Below are 21,077 nucleotides of genomic sequence, written 5' to 3'. Positions count from 1 at the left end.
AATTGAAAAGTGGACTACAATTTGGGACAGATGAAAAAGAAAAATAGAACTATCAAAGTGGAACGGAGGGAGTATTATTATTATTGTTGTAATTATTGTTATTATTATTCTTATTGTTATTGTTATTATTATTATTATTCTCATTGTTGTTGTTGTTATTACATAATGAAATAGACATGGTAAAGAGAGATACATTTCTTTTACATCTCCAACAAAACGCAATATCACATTGTCTCGCGAGACTAACAAGAATGAATGACAACATCAGGTTGCGCCAGGGAAGCCCATTTCCCAGCAACAATTGGTAGCATCTCTACCACCTTCAAATGCAATTAAACAAAAATGGAAAGCAGTGATCAAGCAGGAAACGCTTGTAAAACCCTCTACCCCTTTCCGAAGCAGAACCAGAGAATTTAGTTCCGTCCCCTCACCACTCAGAAAATGCCATCAATTACCAAGTACAAAGATTTTCAGTGTTGTCTGAAATGTTCAGTTAACAAAATTCCTCCATCGCTTCTGGCATTGTCATTCCACACCAAACTAAACATCCTTCAATTCAGCTGCTAAAACAATGTCAAACTAACAAAAGGAAGAATTTCTCTCTCGTTTTGTCACACACTTGCAATTTAGATCCGCAGCACAAGGTTATTCTGATCTAGCAGTAGTTTCATAGAGAGGTTACACTAGTATTCTTCCCCCCCCCCCCCCTCCCACAAAATATCATAATTCAGACGTTTAAAATATGCAAAGGCAACCAATGGACAAAAGATATCTGCTTTCATAGATTCGATAACTGAGAGGACATTTGAAAGATAGAATAAACATCAAAATAAGTAACATATCTCTAGACGTCAAAGAGAGAGATTCCAAGTCTCAGTGGTAATACCACTTTGTCCACACAGCAGAACACAAAAGCACAAATACAGCATCAGTCTATATTATCAACCCTGAAAGTTGAATACTGTATGCGTTCATACTCGCATATTTATTGCCAACCAACGTCCACAAGATAACTCCAATTATAACATAACCATCTTCCATGATTCTCACTTGAGAACTTCTGGGCAGACATGGGACTGCCAAGAAACTTACCTTCAGCATTCAACCAATGGGAACTGCTCATCATGGCATGCCCGGCAGAGACTACTACAACTCCTCATAAATACCTTCTATGAGCCAGGTAAATTTGCTAGTATATCTTTTATTCCCTTCCAGTTTCCCACCACAATCCCAAATCTGAAGTCACGTCCAACCCATCCAACCAGACAAGGCACTTAATATCAGAAATCTCCCAATTTTTGCACCTATCGACATCATAATCAGTGTCAACCAGCCTGGAAAGCTCGGCACCAGCTGCACAGCAATTTAAAAAAAAAATGTGTTAGCAATGTCACAAGAAAATATTCTATCACCACTCACAGTACTCATAAAGAATTGCACGTACTCATAAAGAATTGCACACACATCCTCAGAACATCACAAAGATTCTTTAATATATAGAAGTGCAAGGACAGGAAATGATCCTCATTCCCCCACATCCTCCAACTTATCTATAGCATAGCTTGTAACAGGTTACATAGAATGGTAAAACAGACCAGCAACGCAAGCAAAGAGATGAGTAGAGCGTGTAAGATGCACAATGCGCCAATCATTATATGCCCTAACAGAAATCTCCAATTATTCTTTTAGTCCTTAAACCATCTCCATACAACTGCACAGTGGTCAACAAAATCAGACTTTACACTTGCCACAGAGAGGGGTACAAAAGATATACCCGTTCAATAGCAGGTGCCTGCTAGATTCCAAGACCATCCATGCTCCAAGAAAAACTTAATAACATTGGCCACACTGCAAATGCACGATGGCTGAACTTGCAGCACCAAGAACTGGACAACTGCTGTTGTAAAGTGTTCACAACCTTCACAAATAAGAAAAGAGCAAAATAAGCATTTCAATCTTGAAATAAAAAATTGAGTATTTATTGAACACGAGGCTCAAACAGAAAGTTATGCATCTTACCATCTACCCTTCATAATCTCTCACACAAAGAAACGACCTTCCCAAAGAGATTGTCCCTGAAACTGCTGTTGCAACACAGCAGATTGCTGATTTGCTTTCTGAAGTTGCTGCTGTTGCTCCTTGAATAGTTTCATCTGTTCAGAGAACTGGTAATCCTGCCAACTCTTCTCATTCTCAATTGGGACTTGCAATGTAGTTGTCTGCTTCCCAGGAAAAGGAAAGCTCGGCATCCCCATTGAGCTGCTGCTCTTGCTACCAATAGGGTAACCCTGTCCTGGATGATTAGAACTATTAAGCCCGGCCACACTTCTATTGACCAGAGGCAACTGATAGCCATCGAGCCAGCTGTAATCATCCATTTGGGGAATGGTAGCATTTTCGTTCTTAAAGGACATAGCAGATAGTGACTCATCAACAGTTTTGGATGGTACAGAACCAAAGCCAGGTGGAGGACCGAGATGCCGAAGAGGTCGACCTACTGGATTTTTCTTCAACCCAGCAGGTGAGACTGATGAAGGCTTCATGGATATGTTATCAGCTCCTAGAGACATGATTGAATCAAGCTTTGAAGGTACCACAGTTTCGGGTAACTGATTAGGGAAATTGCTGCCAGTGCCAAAACTTGAGTCTGGAAGGGAAACAGGAAAGGTTTGAGCTGGCAAAGCTCCAAAGTGTTTATGCGATTCAGGTTTCTTTATGAACCCATTCTCGAACAAATTCAAATTACCAAGCCCATTCACAAGAGTTCCTTGTTCTGCCATCCAAGTCGTACTTGGTTGAACTGGTTGCAGATAACTAGAATTCACAAGGGAAGTAGGTGGCCTTAAGCTTGCACTGAAAGCATTCTGTGCAATATAACCCTCACGTCCGATAGAGCAAGATCCAACATCACCCCCTATACTGGCAGCATTCATAGTAGATCCAAAGACCTCTGAAGAAGTCGGATTTAAAGCTATCCCATCTAAATGCTTTTCAGTCATAGATGGCTTGAACACAATTACCTCATCATCCTCTTCTTCACCTTCCATGTACAACTGCGGCTTTTGCTCCAAGGCCCTAGGAGTCATTTGACCTGAAACTAGATTATCCTCCACTACACCACTTAATTTTGGGGCTTCCAAAGTAGTAGTAAGTGAAAAATCATCAGAAACTTGAGGTTCAACGCCAACAACAAATCTCTTCGATTTTGTGTCAAAGTAAATTCCCTCTTCCCCAATCCGGACCACATTAGCAAGAGCCTTTCCAGCCGCTATAATCCTCTGAACACGGGCCTTTTTTTCCTTATTGCTGTCGCTTCTGAAGGAATGCTTCCTTGAAAAATCAAGAATGAGTTGCGCAGGAAGAAGAGGAACAAATCCCCTCAAGTCAAAGTCCTCAGATAATGCCAGCCGATTAGCGGTTTCACTTTCATCATACCTGCTCATGTTAGAAAAACATGTCTCTTCTTCATCTTCATCAACAAACATAAACCCTGAAGATATGAGCCTGTTGAAGAAGGAGATACAGTTGTTCCAGAAAAATATCCTAGCACTCGCTTGTTTTTCCTCCAATTCACTTCCAACTGCAATATCTTGATGACAAGCCAACCATTCCACAAAAACCATTATACCAGGTAACAGATAGCTCGATGAAGGATCATTTAATTGGCTGCAGCGTTCAAGAATGTGGCCCATAAACTCAAAAGTAGCAGTAAATGCATTCTGCAGTAGCACCGAGCGTTGAAGAATTTCAGCATAGGACTGGTTCTCAGTTTCCCTATTCACATTGTGAATGGTGAAAATGAGAATAGCAACCATTCTGACAATAGCCAGTCTACAATCAGTAGCATCTGACCCAAAATTGTACTCCTCATCAGTCCCAGAAGAAAGAAGCTCCAGCAAATCACCTCTAACCAAAGCAAAAACATCCCCAAATGTCTCCAAACTGATTCAAATTAGCAATAGAACACATCATTAAGTGTACCGAATATTTACAACACTACAATTAACAAGAAAAGTAATACCTTGTGCGTGTGAAGAGAATGCCATTTAGCCGAACAAATCGTATCCCAAATGCCCTGAAAGTTTCCAATGTGGTGGATGTTTTTTCCTTGACAGAACTTGCTTCTACTTTGTTATCCTTGGATGCAACCCTGCTTTCACCTCTGCCCCTTCCTTTCCCATTTCCACGCACTGAAGTTGTCTTGACAGAGGAAGCTCTGGCATCTCCGAGCAGCTGGGCAAAGCTCTGACGATTCTGCCAAATAGATCATAAAATCAGTATTTTGACAAACAATTCATGTTTCATTATCAAGGAGGAAACAAGGATCAGGAGCAGGAGCAGGAAAAACCAGCTTAAGAATGGTTCTGTCATTCAAATTTGAACAAAAATAACAGAAACATACAAAACATTAGAAGAAAATAGTACTTGAGCAAGTGCATGTACAAAGTGCAGGATATAATTGTCCATACAAAAGCTAAACTCCAGATATGCATGGAACTTAAGATAAATTCCCATTCTATTAATTCTTTCTAGCTTAAACCAATGGAACGATGGAACTCTCAACCTGCTATAATCAATTTACTGGCAGGGCTATAACATCTTGATTTCAAGTCGATACTAAACTTTATTTTATTACCCAAGAATCAACTACTTAACAATTGCCTCCATCCAATGACCACAACAGACCTCTTTCAAATGCACAAGGGGAGTTGTGTGGTGGTTGTAATAATGGTGAAGCAAGGAAGGAAAGGCAGTTAGAGGGATAAGATAGGGTCTCTTGTACTGTTGGTGTTTGATCTGGTAGAATAGTGGAAGGATATCAAATTGCCCTAAAATGTGGTGTCTACGGGCATCGAGGTCCAGATGTTACCGGTCGATGGTGGTGGGTTGAAAGAGGCATCCAGGTGTTGGCAGCCGATGGTTGTGGGTTGAGATGGTTGAGCTATGGGAATTAGTGAGATAGAACTACTTAGAAGGGAAGATCGTTGTGTCGAGTGCTGGAAACTCTGGTTTGTTAATGGTTATGACATGGCAGATTCTCCAACACAAGTTTTTGCCCAGGACCATACAAGTCAGATGGTCAAAATAGACATTCCAAATACACAAAACACAGACCCAGGAAGATATTCAACGTAGAGAATCAGAGATTAACCAGTATTGACTGTAACCATGATTTATGCACAATTTAAGTAGCAACACTGCACTGAAATGAATAATTGTCTAAAAGCAGGAGCAAAAAGAAAATAAAGGCTCCTTTTGTCACAAATTGTTCTTTTGAAAAGCTCACCTTCTCAAATGCAATAATCAAGTTATCTCTAGCTGTTGTAAATGGACTATCAACTGCCAAGCTTCGAAAATACCGGTAAATGGCCACCAATTCATCACCAGAGTAGGAAGCCAAAATAGCAAGCTGAAAAGCAATAGATCACAGAATAAATCAGGCAAGCTATGTACTAATAACCTGTTCAAAATGAAAAAAAAAAAAAAGTAAATCACCAAGCAAATGGCCAAGAAATACAACACCTGGTGATGCGGATTGCCACTTGAAGGCCAAAGGGAAGCTGCTTGCATGTAGTAACTAGAAGCTGCTGCAAAGTCCCGAGATTTAGAATCACCTTCACCATACAAGCCCTTATAACGAGCAAGATCCCCCAGATAAATCAAACAACGATGACAGGATATCAATCCTTTCTTCACTTCTGCAGATTTATTCCCATCTTTACATAAAGGAATCTGATTCTCTGAATCATCGGAGAAATAACCCAATGGCAAACCATACTTCGCCCTAATCTTCAACATTAAATCATGATAAAATCCGGTGGCCTCTGACAGGAAGGTTTTAAATTGAGTACGGATCTTTGTAAGTCGATCAGGTCCACCACGTGTTGGACCTTTACCATTCTGTGATGTATTTGATCCTGCTGAAACAGAAGCAGCAGCAGCATTGAAGTGTGCTCGCAATTCCTCAATTCTTCTGTAATGCAACTGCCACAAGGCATACTCTATTTCATGTTGTTCAGAAAAGGCATGATCTTCTAAGACAATAGCTTCATAGTTCTCTCGCATTTGTTGCCATGCATTTGGGTCAGAAGGAATTCTGGCCTGAGCTGCCTTCCGACGCCTATTTTCCAGCTCAACATTCTAAAGGAACACATGGACCAAAATAAATGTAATAAATGAATACCACGCTTCACCGCAAGAATGATATCCAGCTAGAAAACAAGTAACTGTAATACAACCACGGATATTATGCCTATTCAACTACTTATCATACAAATGACAGAAAATACAAGGGGACACATGAGCATACCTTGTTAAAAAGTTTTTGAACACGCTCCCTTGATGAATTATCTGGATTGTTATCCATCGGAATAGTCATTATCCATCAAATGATTGAACTGATGAACTTTAAAATCAGCAACCCCGTTGGCAACATACATCTAATCCGCAAAAGAACCTACAGCACAGCAAAACCATCATGCATGAATATTTTGAAGTAAATCCTGCAATAGAACGCAAGTCTTTTAGAAGAAAAAAAAATCACATATACAATTTGCACTAACTAGTAACCATGAGATCAGGCTCCAGAAGGACTTATTTTAAGTACAACCAAGACAGAATCCCCTAAAAAGAGTTCTAAGTCACTTGATATTTTTTCCACAACGAACTCGATAGAACACCCCTTTAACCTCCTGGCAATAGCGGCAAAACCCTAAAACTGGTTAAATAAACTAATAAAAAATGGGGCTAAGTATAAAAACTCTCAGACCGGTAAACTTGCTTGATATGCTGCATACAGACAAACCCTAAAACTGGTTAAATAAACTAATAAAAAATGGGGCTAAGTATAAAAACTCTCAGACCGGTAAACTTGCTTGATATGCTGCATACAGACAAACCTCATCCATGGCAAGCAAGTCCAAGTTACCCCATCATTAAATAGACGCAGTCACTCTTAACTTGTTAATGATTATCACAAAACTTATGAAAATATTAATAGCCAAAACTACACACGAAAACATGTAAAGCATTGATTTATGACCAAACAAAAACAACCAAAAAAGCAGACAAGAGACAGGAACAATATCTTTGCTACAACTTTAATAAAGAAACATACTCTTTACTAATTTGGAGTGCATTATCTGAAAGGAAGCATACAAACCTCAAGCATGGCACACAACCATACCAAAACATCCAGTCAGACACGATAAACAAACAACAAAGGACGCCGCCACCACATTCAATGGCGACATTCTGAGAAAACTATGCCATAGGCTGATCGACAATCAGATACCTTTTTAATCTTACCATTACCAAAACATCCAGTCAGACAAGCTAAACAAGTGACTAAGGACGCCACCACCACATTCAATAGCGACATTCTGAGAAAACTACACCATAGGCTGATCAACAATCAGATAATGGGACAACACCAATCAATTAAAACTACGAGTCTAACCGTTACCCATTGCTAAAGTAAATTCATAAGATACCTTTTTATAACAAGAAGTAGGCAAATCATTAAAATTGCTTTCAACCAATGGAGCTTTTCTACCATAAAACACATCCCTATACTTTGTGCAGCCAACCAAACACACACACACACACAACTTCCCCCCCCCCCCCAACAAAAAAAAAAACTCCAAAAAACCAAATAGGAAAAAACAACAACAAAAACCGACAGCATAAAAAATACCCTTGACCGTATGAAAACCAGGAAGTAACCCAAAAAAAAGCCACCACCGCCAGGACCTCAGCTCCGCGTTGACTTAATATGATTTTCTCCTTTACCTCTGTTTTCTTCAGCCAAAAATGGCCTTGAGATTTCTGTGACGACTTCGTATCTAGGATACCGGCAACACAAACCCAATGGATATCAAAAATCTTTTTTATAATTAAAAAAATGTCCACAAATATTAATTCAATTTTTTCTTCCAAACCCCGAAAAAATCAAACTCAAATTTACATAAACAGTACAAGATTTTAGCATAAAAACCCTAATCCCAAGTCTCAATTCTAACTCCCAATTTCTATCAAATAAAAAATATTCTGGAAAAAGGTTGACCAATCAAGAAAATAAACATGCCAAAAAATCCAACTAATTCAAAGACATACAACCAAAAACCAGAAAGAAAACAAGTAAGTTAACGACCAGAATAGAAAACCCAGAAGCTTACCCTAATTCATAGCCAGATCTAAGCAGATCCCCCGGCGAATTCTCCCCCAACCACCTCTATTCCGTCTCAATTAGCTGTTGTCCTCGAGCGACGAGAGGACAGAAAGAAAGCAATTAGGGTTTGTGAAATTTGGGGCTCAAATTATGAGTTGAAAAGGAGGAGGAGGAGGAGGAGGAGGAGAAAAGAAGGAAAACAGGCAGCGAGAGACAGAGAGAAATAGAAAGAGAAAGAGAAGAAAAGACTCTTTGTATTTTATTTTTATTTTTCAATTTTAAGTTTGTTATGATGAGATGATGAAAATCATTGGAAGGTGTGTTTTTTTCTAGGTGTTGTCTGCAGGCGGCGACGACTTAAAATATAAATTATGTAATATAAATAATAATAAATTAGTACGGGGCACATAGTATAGGATGTACCTGTACTTTTCAATATGAAAGCATACACATTTACATCTTTCTTAATTCTTGCCAAAAAAAAAAAAAACACTCTAAGAAAAAATATTGGATAAAAGCATACATAATTACATCTTTCTTTAATTCTTATCAAAAAATGACAGTAAGATAAAAAAAAAAAGGGTCTGTTTATTGAGTGCCTAGAGGACAATGATGTTAGATTTTTAAAAAGATAAAATTAATTAGAAAAAGTGTATAAAGGTAAAAGGATTAATTAAGGATAGTGTATAAATGCATAATAATGTAATAATTTCAGGTGTTAGATTTTTAGAATTATAAAATTAATTAGAAAAAGTACATAAATGCAAAGGAATTAATTAGGAAAAGTGTATAAATGCAAAAGAACGTAGTACTTAATTGTTAGTATGTATGTATATACACATAATAAATTAAGTGGAATGTAAATGTGTTAACGGAGAAAATTTTGAAAAAAAAATGGAAGTGATGGTTTTATACACCATTTTAAATGATCAATGGCTAGATTTGATCCAAAATTTAAATTTAAAACATGCATGGTATAGATTACACAAAGAATTTTCTGATGTTGCCAATTAATGTTTCACATGATACACATTCCTACTTTAACTTTGGGAAAATATGTTAAAATTGGAGAAGTAAAATGTTCGTACTCAGAATTACTACACTTCCTAATCTTTGATTTGTATTAATTACTGCCCTTGATTTTAGCACTCCAATCTATGTGATTGAAAAATGATGATATCTAACTACTTTAAGCCCTTTTTTAAAGTTTTTTTAACCTTTTTTTAATGTAAATGAGAAATCTCGAATTAAAATCTTTCACTTACACTCTCTCTTCCAATATCACCTAACTCATCCCCATACTAAATACGTTAAGCCTATACAATGAAAAACGACATATTTTGCCTGTAGTTCCTCGTGATTGTTCAAAGATACTTCTTAAAATTTTTGCTACCTCAATCTTTTTTTGCATATCATTTAACAAATAAAAATACCAAACCACTTAGGTTTATGTGAGAATGTGGTGTAAAATTATGCCACCAACTTCTCCACAAACGTAACATGCCAAATGTACAACATCAAAATGGTGAGAAACTTTAAAGTATTAGCTCATAAACATAGGATGCTTGAAGATCAAATTTTCCTTCCCAATAGAATTTCTTTTGTAAAACAAATTTAAAAAAAAAAGTACGGCTTAAGATTCCATAATTCTGCAATACAACAAAAGCAGATTGCCCAAACATCGGCCAAGGAAAGAAAGAAGCTAAATCTTGACAAAAACGCAAGACATCAAGCTAGTCCTGGCATTTTTTTTTTACGGTAACGAAAATATTACTATAATTTAATATATTCTAATCTAGAGATATGGAAGTCTAAAAAGACTGTGTATAAGTGGCTAGTAGGTATAAAAACTTGATTAAATCAAAGAGGTGTTTAGATTTTTTTGACTGCAGGTAGGATTCAAACTTTCGATATACAGTTCTAACAGTTGCGCAAGTCGGGTAAATTTGAGAGGGCCGTTGATTGGTATTTGGTCGAATTAGACATGACCAAACACGCCTAAGTATTTGGTGGGTAAACGTTGGGTTGGGTCACATTGGGTTCAACCACAACGAAAAATGACCCAACTTCTTCCCCCTTGTTTTTTGTGTATCATTCACTTGAACTTTCGGCCTGAGGGCCATGGCCGATCAAACCATCACACACTAATTTTGCGCAAGGATTATTTCTTATGCAGATTAAAAATTTGGAATCATAACCAGGCAATACATAGGGATAATTGCAGAAACCTCCCCTGAGGTTTCTGACATTTGCACTGACCTCCCCTGTGGTTTGAAAAATTACATTGACCTCCCTTGAGGTTGCTAATCCTTTGCAAATTCAGTCCAAATGATTAAAATATTATTTTAGGGAGTGAAATTAGAATTTTGTATCAGATTTGTCCTTTGTACTACATGTCCAATGAATGCCAAAATACTACAAATCAATTAACAATTAATAAACATTAAGGAGTATAGTTTTATAGACAAATATGCATTACCTATTTAAAGTACCGGTTCTTTATGGGTATTTTACTTTCAAACATTTAATTTAATACAAATATTTACGCTTAAATACATATTTGTATTTACTTTCAAATATTTAATTTTTGTTAAATACAAAAACTACCAATCTCTCTTCCGTAAAAATATTAATATAACACTTTTTCAATTTTAGTTACAAACATTTATGTATTTAACATAAATTAAATGATTCAGAATAAAATACCCATAAAGAACCAATACTTTACACATGTAATGGATGAAAGCCATAAAGAATTAATACTTTATGGGTCATTTTTTTAAAAAAAATATTTAATTTATATTAAATAAATAACCTACCGATTTCCTTTTTGCAAGAATATTACTGTAACACTTTTTGAATTTTACTAACAAACATTGATATATTTATCATAAATTAAATGTTTGAAAGTAAAATATCCATAAAAAACCGGTACTTTAAATGAGTAATGCGTGTTTGCCTATAAAGAGCCGGTAACTACTTAAAGTACCGGTTCTTTAAGGGTATTTTACTTTCAAACATTTAATTTAATACAAATATTTACGCTCAAATACAGATTTGTATTTACTTTCAAATATTTAATTTTTTTTAAATACAAAACCTACCAATCTCTCTTCCGTAAAAATATTAATATAACACTTTTTCAATTTTAGTTACAAACATTTATGTATTTAACATAAATTAAATGATTCAGAATAAAATACACATAAAAAGCGAATACTTTACTCGTGTAATGGATGAAAGCCATAAAAAATTAATACTTTATGGGCCATTTATTTTTTAAAAAAATATATTTAATAAATAACTTATCAATTTCCTTTTTGCAAGGATATTACTATAACAATTTTTGAATTTTACTTACAAATATTGATATATTTATCATAAATTAAATATTTGAAAGTAAAATACTCGTAAAGAGCTGGTACTTTAAATAAGTAATGCGTGTTTGTCCATAGATTGTACTCCTTAAAATTTATTAATTGTTAATTGATTTATAGTACTTTGTCATTCATTGGATATGTAGCACAAAGGGCAAATCTGGTACAAAATTCTAATTTCACTCCCTAAAATAATATTTTAATCGTTTGGACTAAATTTGAAAAGGATTAGTAACCTCAAGGGAGGTCAGTGTAATTTTTCAAACCACAGGGGAGGTCAGTGCAAAGGTCAGAAACCTTAGGGGAGGTTTCTGCAATTATCCCCAATACATATACATATATATATATATATATATATATATATATATATATATATAAATTAATTGTGAAATCGACTCATGCAATCACCGTTTGCGTAGCTACCAAAAATAAAAATGAAATTCAAACCATAACTTTGCTTCAACTAGTAGCACATTTACTATGTATTTTGTTCGAAGATAACTAAAAAGTGAAATAAAAAACTTTAATGTCCATATTTTAGTGAAATTAGAACGTCTTATGCTGTCAATATATTTGTCGATAAGCACATCAATGGATTCCCCTTGTTGAGTAGACATTTGTAGCATGTTAATTTCTTATAGAAGTCAATGTGATAGGAGGAGCCACGGACTCATAAATGGAAGCCAAGAGAAATCAAGCAAATTATTAGGGTAAAGACTTGTAAGCGAGTAAAAATGTGTGTGGTGGTGAGGTAGGTTGGTTTAGGAGAAAAATACTAGTAAAAGACCAGATGGGTCCTCATCCAAAGCGAACTCACAAAACAAGTTATTGGCATGGGGTATTTGCCAGCCAACAGTAGGGTGAGCACAACTCAGTTAAATCCCAAAAATTAATGGAAATGAATTCAACCAAAAGTTTGAATTCGGTTATTCACTATTAAATTTAGAGTTCATATAGATTAAATATTTTTAAAAAATTATACTGTACCACTATGTTTGAAAAACTTTTATTGTAGAATTATACAAGTGGCCGGGTCATATGATCAAGCAGGGATAAATAGAAGGGAAAGGGGAAAGGGTGGGGGAAAGGGAAAGTGGCAGGGGAAAGGGAAAAATGGAGGTGGTGAGGAGAAGGAGAGAGGAAAAGAGGAGGGAGGGAGGTCGTGGCATGGAGCAATGGTGGGAGTAGTGGTAGACGAAGAAAAGATGGTAAATTTTTTTTCTATTATTATTTTTATTTATAATTATTTTTTGATGTTTTCGATTAGTGTATTTGGGTATTTTTGGAGTGTTTTGAGGTGTGTTAGTGTAGACTTATATGTGAAAAACTAGTATATGAACAACAGTCTAATCCAAGGAGAGTTTTTTGACAACTACAATTCGATAGCAGTTTCAATTTTTTAAATTCGAGTTTGAGTGAAAATAAAAATTCACTTTTGCTATTGGTAAGTGGAGGGTTTTAAACCTATAATCTCTTATTTACAATTCCTCTCACCTTACCACTCAACTCAACCTTCCATCTTCATTATTTAACTTTAAAAAAAATCCTTATATGCATATGTTACTACATGCTTTCCATTTTAACTAATTAACTAAAAACCGAATGCAGTTAGAGAAAATTAATCCATTTTGCTAATTGTTATTGAATGTTTGCCATTTCAATTAACCCAAAATAGAATTGAATATTGAGCTAAGTTTTATTCATAATTTAATTCCATAAAAATAAATTAAATTTTGAAATCTTTTTTTTAATAAAACAAAAGCCAATATTTGATTTTTGGTATATGGACGAGTTAACTCATTAAGCAGTCAAATTTGATCACTTTAACTACCCAAAGACCCAAGTGAACCCATCTACCTTTTATTTATTGGCGTGTGTTTTTTTAAAATAAAATAGAATAATTTTATTAATCATGATATCAAATCTACAACAAGTGCAGAACTAATAAAAGATGAAGGAGAGTTTCTCTCTATATAAAAATTTAAAAGATTAACAGCATATTTAGCAAGGTTATGAGCAGGAACATTAAATGATATAGGAATTCATGAAGCTTCCCAATACATAAAATCTTGACAAAAGACAATGGCATCATCAATCAACAAACCACATGATGAATCATTAGATTCCAAATGGTCCAGCATTTTGATGACCTTTCGTGAATTTCCTTCCAAAACAATCTTATTGAAACGCAAATCATGTAGTAATTGATTAGCATGTTTGGTCGTGTATGATTCAACTACATTTGGTTCCAATATCCTAAGAATTTTTTTTGGAAAGTCCAGCAATAAAGCTTCCTTATCATCCATAAACACAACTCCATCAAAGTTTGCCTTAACAAAACCTGCATTGGGTCGTATCTAATGAGATATTGATAACCTTGATTGGATAGAGGTAGGCTTATTGAACTTATCTTTGGAATTTGCTTCATGGAATTTATATAGGAATGCTATAGACAGGGAGACCAAACTAAGAGGATCTCTATAAGGCCCATTAAAAATCACTCCATTCTAATTATTCCATAAATCCCAAAGAATAACACCCACCAATTCCATCTCTTTGCTTGATAGTCGAAAAAGAAGGTTAGGAAGCCAAGATTTGATCTAATTAGTCGAATACAGTTGAACTTTCAGACTTAAGAAACTAAGCGCCATGATTGCACAGCTACAGGACAAGTTAAGAAGATATGATCAATAACATCAACTGGAGCGAGACATAAAGGGTATGAAGTCCCTAAATGAAGCCCTTTAGTATTGAGTTTAGTGTTGGTTGGTAGTACATCTTTACATGCCTTCCATAAGAAAATTTTAATTTTCTCAGGAACATTTAAGTGCCAAAGCCGAGACCAAACACTTTGCTTTAAAGTGCTACTACTTGATGGTAAATTCTCCCTTTTAGAAGATCGCTGATTGATCAAGTGATACCCACTCTTCACAGTAAAAGATCCATTCTTTGAAAAGTGCCAGATTAGCTTATCCCTATTGCGAGCGTCTCCAACTGGAATGCTTTGAATTAATTCAATCTCCTCAGGCCAAAAAATCTCATGCAATAAGTCAACTTGCCAAGTCTTTCATTTGTAGTCTATGAGGCAATTAACCGTGGAATTCTCTGGTAATCTAGTAGACCGTGTCACGATTTGAAAAAGTAGACGGCCACAGAAGCCATCTATCTTTCCAGATCTTGATAGAATGGCCAGAACCAATTTGCCATCTGCTTCCTGCTTCAATATACTTCTTGACCTCATATAATCCGCACTAAGACCAGGAAGGTCGAGATCCTTCTTAATCTTGAAAGAAATTAGTATTGGGAAAATATTTAGCTTTATATACCCGATGAAGTAGGCTAGATGGTTGTGTAGCAATACACTGGTCTTGCATAGACAACAATGTGAGATTAAAAGTCTTAAACTACCTGAAACCCATTCCTCCATCTTCTTTTCTACTGTAAACTTTATCCGAACTAACCCAGTGCATTGGTCTAGCCTCATTTCTATCACCCTACCAAAAATTGCTCATCATTGATTGGATATCCATCAGCAAAGAGTCTAGAAATTTGAAACAGGACATCGAATATGTGAGAATTGCTTGAACTGCTACTTTTAACAAAATTTCTTTTCCCGCTTTCGATAATCAGTAGTGTTCATTCCATCCTTGAATTCGTTGCCAAATTCTGTCCTTGATAGAAGGGAATACCTCACATTTGGAGTGTCCAATGATGGTGGGAAGACCAAGATATTTTTCATGTGCGACCACTTCTTTAATATTTAGGAACTCAGTAATATCTTGTCAGGTTGACAAATCTGTGTTACTACTGAAAACCATAGCTGATTTCTCAAGATTGATCTCTTGCCCAGAAGCCTCCATATACAGCCGCAAGATATCCTAAATATATCGAGCTTCTTGTAGTGTCGCTTTGCCAAATAACAAAGTATCGGCTGCAAATAATAAATGAGAAAGCTGGGGGTCACTCTGTCCTATTTGAACTCCTGACAATTTACGACAAGCCTCAACTTTTTGTAATAGACAAGAAAAAGCCTCTACACATATAAGAAATAAATACAGAGAAATTGGATAACCTTGTCTAATGCCCCACTGAGGTTGCAGATAACTATATTGAACACCATTGGTGTGTGTTTTTAATCGGTGTGTTATGCCCTAATTTTTATTTCTTATGGAATTAAACGCAATCCTAAGCAGGTTATTAGCACCCAAAGCCACAATTCATTAAGATTTAAACTACTTAAGAGAAATTGAAAACGAGATTCTCCCTAAGATTATGATGATGAACACAAAGTTTATCTAAGCATTCAACTTAATTAAAGTCCCACAACAAGCAATTGAATGGATTATCAGAATTAAACTTTTGGTGCACTTGACTCAAAATTTCTACGTATGCCAAAGATAAGAAGGCCATGAATGAGAGAAAGGAACCAAGCAAAATCAAAAGATTTAGGGTGTGTTTGATAAAATTGAGGTTTGAAAATCAAAATTTGAAATTTGAAATTTGAAATCTGAAATCTGAATCTATTAAATTATTAAATTACTAAGTACTAAATCTGATACATTTGAATGTATATCACTTTAAGTGATAAGTGAATAGTTTATCACTTATTTTTAGGAGTAAGTTTTGCAAAGAAAATTCAATGTTACTTAATTAATTCAGATGTTCTTTATTTTTTGTTATTAAACATGTCTGAATATGTTAAGATCTGAACCCATTCAATTTAAGTGATGAATTAAGTTACAAATAGGGTCTTAGTAATTTCCAAACAAAAGTGATTAAAATTCTTTGATAATACATTAACAAACACCGGAACAAATCAAGCAGGACACAACCCCCTTCTTTAGAAACAGGTGTTACAAAATCTCAAAAGGAAAAATAAGAAGATTCAAGGGTTTGCTTTGCTAGGCCTAAATTAAGGTAGTAAAGATTATAAAGGATAATTTTGAAGTATAATCATTGTTAAAGGATATTTCATTGAGTTTATTACGGTAACGATATAATTTTGAAGTAAAATAACTTATTACAAGATATTTCATTGAAGTTTAATCATTTGTTTCAAGATATTTTATTGCTTCTACTACTTGATTAAAATCCATAGAAATCTAGATCTTCCATTATAGTCAGTGGAGCTGATCTCATCCAACATTAAATTAGTAGAACACAATTGACATTGGGCGACTCACATGCGACCTTATCAATAGCTTTTTAGATCAGACGAAGGTTACAAAACATATTCTATCTAGATTGCATTATTTCTCAAACTCAATGCTACTATTTTATGAGGAAACATGCATATGTTGAATCTATTGATACGTTAATAAGTGTAGCCTTGTTTCTAAGATTTGCTGTCTATTACACATTTCCCGTCTCTATATCTTGAGGTTTATGGGCAGCAGCAGATTTAGGCTTCTCAATTGAGCTAAATTTCTTGTCTTCAACACCTTCTATATTCATTTGAATGCCTTCCTTCTGTTCCATAGCCCCTTCAAGCTTTGTGTTTATTTCACCGTCCTTTTTTGCATTCTTGTAAATGAAGTAGAGAATCATTTGAACAATTCCAAATAAGAAGCCCATAACATTTGGTACCTGAATCATCGAAAGAGGACAAAATTAGTCCTTGGAATTTAAGTTTTTGCTTCAAAACAATTGGAATATGTTTTCCCTTTTCTCAATGATTAATCTTCATGAACCGCTGTATACTTACAGCAATGTAGTAATCCCTTACGAAGAATCCGTAGAAAAACCAAGATGTGGCACAAAGTGTGAGGAAAAACGACAAGGTGAATGGCATGTATTCGACACTCTTGGTTCGTATTACTTGCGCCTGCAACAGCAAAAATCAAGGAGAAACGTTACCAATGGAAGAAACTGGAGCAAGAAAATTCAGAACGGCGATCTCATATTGGTTTTTTCTCGCTTGGAGGATTGAGAGAATTTATAGAAAGATGATGCAGAGGATTACCATGATGCTCAAGGGAGCAGCAAATACAGCCAGGTTGATTACAGCACAAAACCACCCTACGAGTGATACTCGATTGGCACCTTTTGCAAGTGCAAGAGAAACAGCAACGATGACACCTAAACATCCTATGTTGAAAAAACCTAGCAACTTCAATGTAAACATCTGCAAATGCAGCAAGATAATTTTTTAGCCAAAGACAGCTTACAATAATAATAGTAGCTAGAATATTAGAGAGTTTCAATATAAATACTAAGAAAGGCAGATCATGACATATTGTCTTGTTAAACATGTTATCCTAATAGATTCTCTCATAACTAGTTTTTCTTTAATATGTTTACTATTAGTCTATTGCTGATCAAGGGGGGGAAAAAAGAAAACTTATTCTACTAACAAAGTTTTACACAAAAGAATTTCGATATATAATCTAGAATCTGATTTCTTGTGATATATTGGGGAGTGGAGGAAGTAGTGAGAAAGAATTTGATTTACCTTAGACGTCTTGGGTGCATATAGTACGTACATGGACAGGTAAATTATTTCAATGATGCATCCAATAGCATTAATAGTGACGATCAACAAGGCATTTGTCTTGAGAAAGGCGTAATACAGCAACAGTGATGCACTGAAAAGTGCTACCACATATGGTATAGATTGAAACCCTTCAGATGTTTTTTTCTTGTAAATGGTGTAGAACGTCGGCCTGCAAGAAACGAAAACAAGGAATTTGCATGTATTTTTAAATAGACCATGATCTACACGTATATGTAGTTTTAATTCCATAACTAAAATCTAGTAGGAAAGTGAGATAGTATTAAAACTAAAGCTTACAGCGGAGCAAGGAACACCAAGAATGATATGATATTACCTGTGGAAAACTCAAAGTTAGATAGCCAAACTGTAATCTCACATTAAATCACATATTCTGCGAGAAATATTGCACAAGAGTTCTTATAGCTTATTAGCATTGTATGCTCGCCAAACTGCTCATCAGATGAATGGCTATCACCTTTTTTGCCATTGAATTACTAGAGGTGAGTATATTGTTGCCTGTTCTAGTTTGCTTTAGTATTTTTTATAACTTCATCAGATCCATTCAAGAAAATGACAAAATACCTTTATTTGATATCTAGTTTAAAATTCATTGTTTAACTTTTAGTTCCCCAACAAGTGTGTTTGGGTGCATCAAAGCTACAAAAAAAAAAAACATAAATTTGCATAAATGATTGCAAGAAACGTATAACTTTGTCTATACCCAGAAGGCCAAAAATGAGGGCCAAGACTTGAGCGCTTAAAACTGCCATTTGTAAGAGGATCAAATTGCTCTTGCTGGTCTCCTTGCCCTAGAATGCCGGTTTACAGTACAAACTACCAAGGAGACTTGAAGAAACTACCCCGCACCTCAATCCTATATATAGTAGTAAGAGCAAGGTAGCTAGAAAAGTTGGGTGAAGACATTTGTAGTGAATGGTGATGTTTGGCAATAGTACAGTACTGCATGAACGACCTTGTATGGTGCCTTTGTCATGTAGTAGCGTGGTGTAAAATCTCTAGCATTTTATTAGAGTGTGACCAATACTTCAATCTCTCGATAGTGTGACCAATTTGTTTTACATGTCTAAGATATATATATATATATATATATATATATATATATATATATATATAACAGTCACAAACTTTTTCATTATCGCTTTTAAATTGTAAAAGGTACAACAAAAGCTTACAAAGTTTCTGATTGTCAGCCTGAATCTTTAGATTCTTATTATTTTTTGGGGGAACTATTGTGGTTGGGTTGAGGGAGTAGGGGCATACGTGGTTGCCTTCACACAGTGTAAAACTTACTTAACAGATTGTAATTCATTCTTGAAGAGTATAAAACTTATTGTAATTCATTACAAATAACTCGTACAACTTTGTTACAGGGAAAGTAAAAATTCAAGTACTATTCGCATGAACAGTAAATGAGCCAAGATTTTACACGATCATATCAAGTCATACTTTATTTTTATTTTTTTTTTGAATTTTTTATCAGATCTGCCTTTCTTGGTGATCGGGTACAGGGGTGGATCTACTACATTGATACACAATAGTCAGCATATTTTTGCTTTTATATATCTTTCCTTCTGCATGGAAAAAATTTCAGATTTCAAGGCCTTATATAATTAGGAAGTTTACCTAAAAATGTTACACCAACGAGATGATAGATGATATTTGTGACTCCAACAATAGCTTCTGCCACTCTAATCTAATCCTTTATTTCTTGAAGAAAGGTCTAGTGCTGCAGGATTAGTTTGAAGTTGGAATATAATTTGTCATAAAGGTCTCACTTAGGAAACTATGTGGTGTTTATAGTGTAAGTAGGGTTTCAAGTTGGGATCTCTCGCTTACACTCTCTTCCCGTGTATCATCTAACATATTCCTCTCTAAAACAGCTTGTAGTGGTCCAGTGCAAAAAATGCACAGAGTAACGCATGCATCAAGCACATTTAGCCCAAAATATCTCTATATGAAGTATATTAATTAGAAATTGTCGACTTGAAAAAGAAAGGATGAAACTTCAACAGCCACGACTTCTGTCTCCATGGCTTGAACTTTACTAAATAGTGGGAAAAAAAATGGGACAATTGTCACTTTGCAATCTTCAAAGCGTAAGAATTATGACAATCCGAACTCAAATGTTTAGTTATATATTTCTGTCACCATGCGCTGACTAGGATAACATTCACTTTTTACCACTAAAATTAACACTTGATACTCATTTGTCCCCTCCCAAGTTTTAAGATTAGGCAAAATTTCTCAATTATGGATATAATGACTGTTTACTAGGTTAACCAAAAACAATTATACACCAACTATTTTAACAAACTATATTCAAGAGCATATGGTGCTTTATGCATCGTTAAGGATACTAGAGTTAAGCAAATTTGGTCCCTAAAGTTTAATGATTTTAGGTACATTTAGAACAACTATAGGAAATTCAAGAATGCTTAATAGTCAACATCAAATTTGCTATTAGTCAACAACTTTGAATTTGCACCTTTTGTCTCCAATATTTTGATTTTCAATCATCATATTCTTCTAAATTTTAAATAGTGATGTTAAGGGTTTTAGGATGAAATGAGATGCAAATTAATTTGAAATTATATTAAATGGAAAATAAAAATTCTAATTAAATTTTTTTATTTTGCTTTTATTTAATTTATTCATGCCACTAATATCTCATGTACTTGTTCTCTTTGCATTTTAATAAGTTATCGATTGAGTTTAAAATGAACTCAGTTTCATAAATTATTTGAATAATTAAATGATTATCATGATACATGGATATTAAAATAAATATTTTAACACTATAGTAATAGAACGTTAGATTTTAATTGGTAAGAAAGACAACAAAAAAAGAACAATTTTCCAAAAATTCCTGAAGACACTTTATATTGGCATTTATTTAAAAATCACAATAGTTAACTACAAGAATTTGAGGCCAAAATGCACAAAATAAACAGGAAGTTATGTAGCAGTAATTATACTAAACTTGAGACTAACAATGCAAAAAAGAATAAGTATATGA

General features: G+C 34.8%; 2 protein-coding genes across 3 annotated transcripts; both read right to left on the bottom strand.

Annotated features, from left to right (window-relative positions):
• Positions 1-758: 758 nt before the first annotated feature.
• LOC113695361 (nonsense-mediated mRNA decay factor SMG7-like) lies at positions 759-8,431 on the bottom strand. 2 transcript variants are annotated; one of them, XM_072055604.1, is made up of 8 exons: positions 8,178-8,431; positions 6,311-6,457; positions 5,524-6,141; positions 5,288-5,410; positions 4,022-4,254; positions 2,020-3,942; positions 1,775-1,918; positions 759-1,353 (listed from the first exon to the last, which is right to left on the bottom strand). In XM_072055604.1, the coding sequence occupies exons 2-6, from the start codon at positions 6,377-6,379 to the stop codon at positions 2,040-2,042; spliced, it is 2,946 nt and encodes a 981-aa protein (XP_071911705.1). In that variant the 5' UTR covers positions 6,380-6,457; positions 8,178-8,431; the 3' UTR covers positions 759-1,353; positions 1,775-1,918; positions 2,020-2,039. The 2 variants fall into 2 exon arrangements, with proteins under 2 accessions (XP_071911705.1, XP_071911706.1); XM_072055605.1 differs by having other exon boundaries at positions 6,311-6,503; positions 8,178-8,315.
• An 8,337-nt stretch (positions 8,432-16,768) lies between these two features.
• LOC113693119 (bidirectional sugar transporter NEC1-like) lies at positions 16,769-18,875 on the bottom strand. The gene is made up of 6 exons (XM_027211696.2): positions 18,762-18,875; positions 18,338-18,374; positions 17,999-18,209; positions 17,510-17,671; positions 17,252-17,371; positions 16,769-17,133 (listed from the first exon to the last, which is right to left on the bottom strand). The coding sequence occupies exons 1-6, from the start codon at positions 18,808-18,810 to the stop codon at positions 16,900-16,902; spliced, it is 813 nt and encodes a 270-aa protein (XP_027067497.2). The 5' UTR covers positions 18,811-18,875; the 3' UTR covers positions 16,769-16,899.
• Positions 18,876-21,077: the final 2,202 nt, after the last annotated feature.

This window comes from Coffea arabica, chromosome 6e, assembly GCF_036785885.1.
Source record: "Coffea arabica cultivar ET-39 chromosome 6e, Coffea Arabica ET-39 HiFi, whole genome shotgun sequence".
Taxonomy (NCBI): Eukaryota; Viridiplantae; Streptophyta; class Magnoliopsida; order Gentianales; family Rubiaceae; genus Coffea; species Coffea arabica.
This window is presented reverse-complemented; position numbering and strand designations above follow the sequence as displayed.

Excerpts from the sequence above, each read along its gene's own strand:
- LOC113695361 (XM_072055604.1), bottom strand. The coding sequence starts at position 6,379 with ATGACTATTCCGATGGATAACAATCCAGATAATTCATCAAGGGAGCGT. Across the intron at positions 4,255-5,287 it reads TGATTATTGCATTTGAGAAG|AATCGTCAGAGCTTTGCCCA; the intron begins GTGAGCTTTTCA and ends TCTATTTGGCAG. Across the intron at positions 3,943-4,021 it reads ATTCTCTTCACACGCACAAG|TTTGGAGACATTTGGGGATG; the intron begins GTATTACTTTTC and ends AATTTGAATCAG.
- LOC113693119 (XM_027211696.2), bottom strand. The coding sequence starts at position 18,810 with ATGGCAGTTTTAAGCGCTCAAGTCTTGGCCCTCATTTTTGGCCTTCTG. Across the intron at positions 18,375-18,761 it reads CCTCATTTTTGGCCTTCTGG|GTAATATCATATCATTCTTG; the intron begins GTATAGACAAAG and ends AGTTTTCCACAG. Across the intron at positions 17,372-17,509 it reads CTGCTCCCTTGAGCATCATG|GCGCAAGTAATACGAACCAA; the intron begins GTAATCCTCTGC and ends TTGCTGTTGCAG.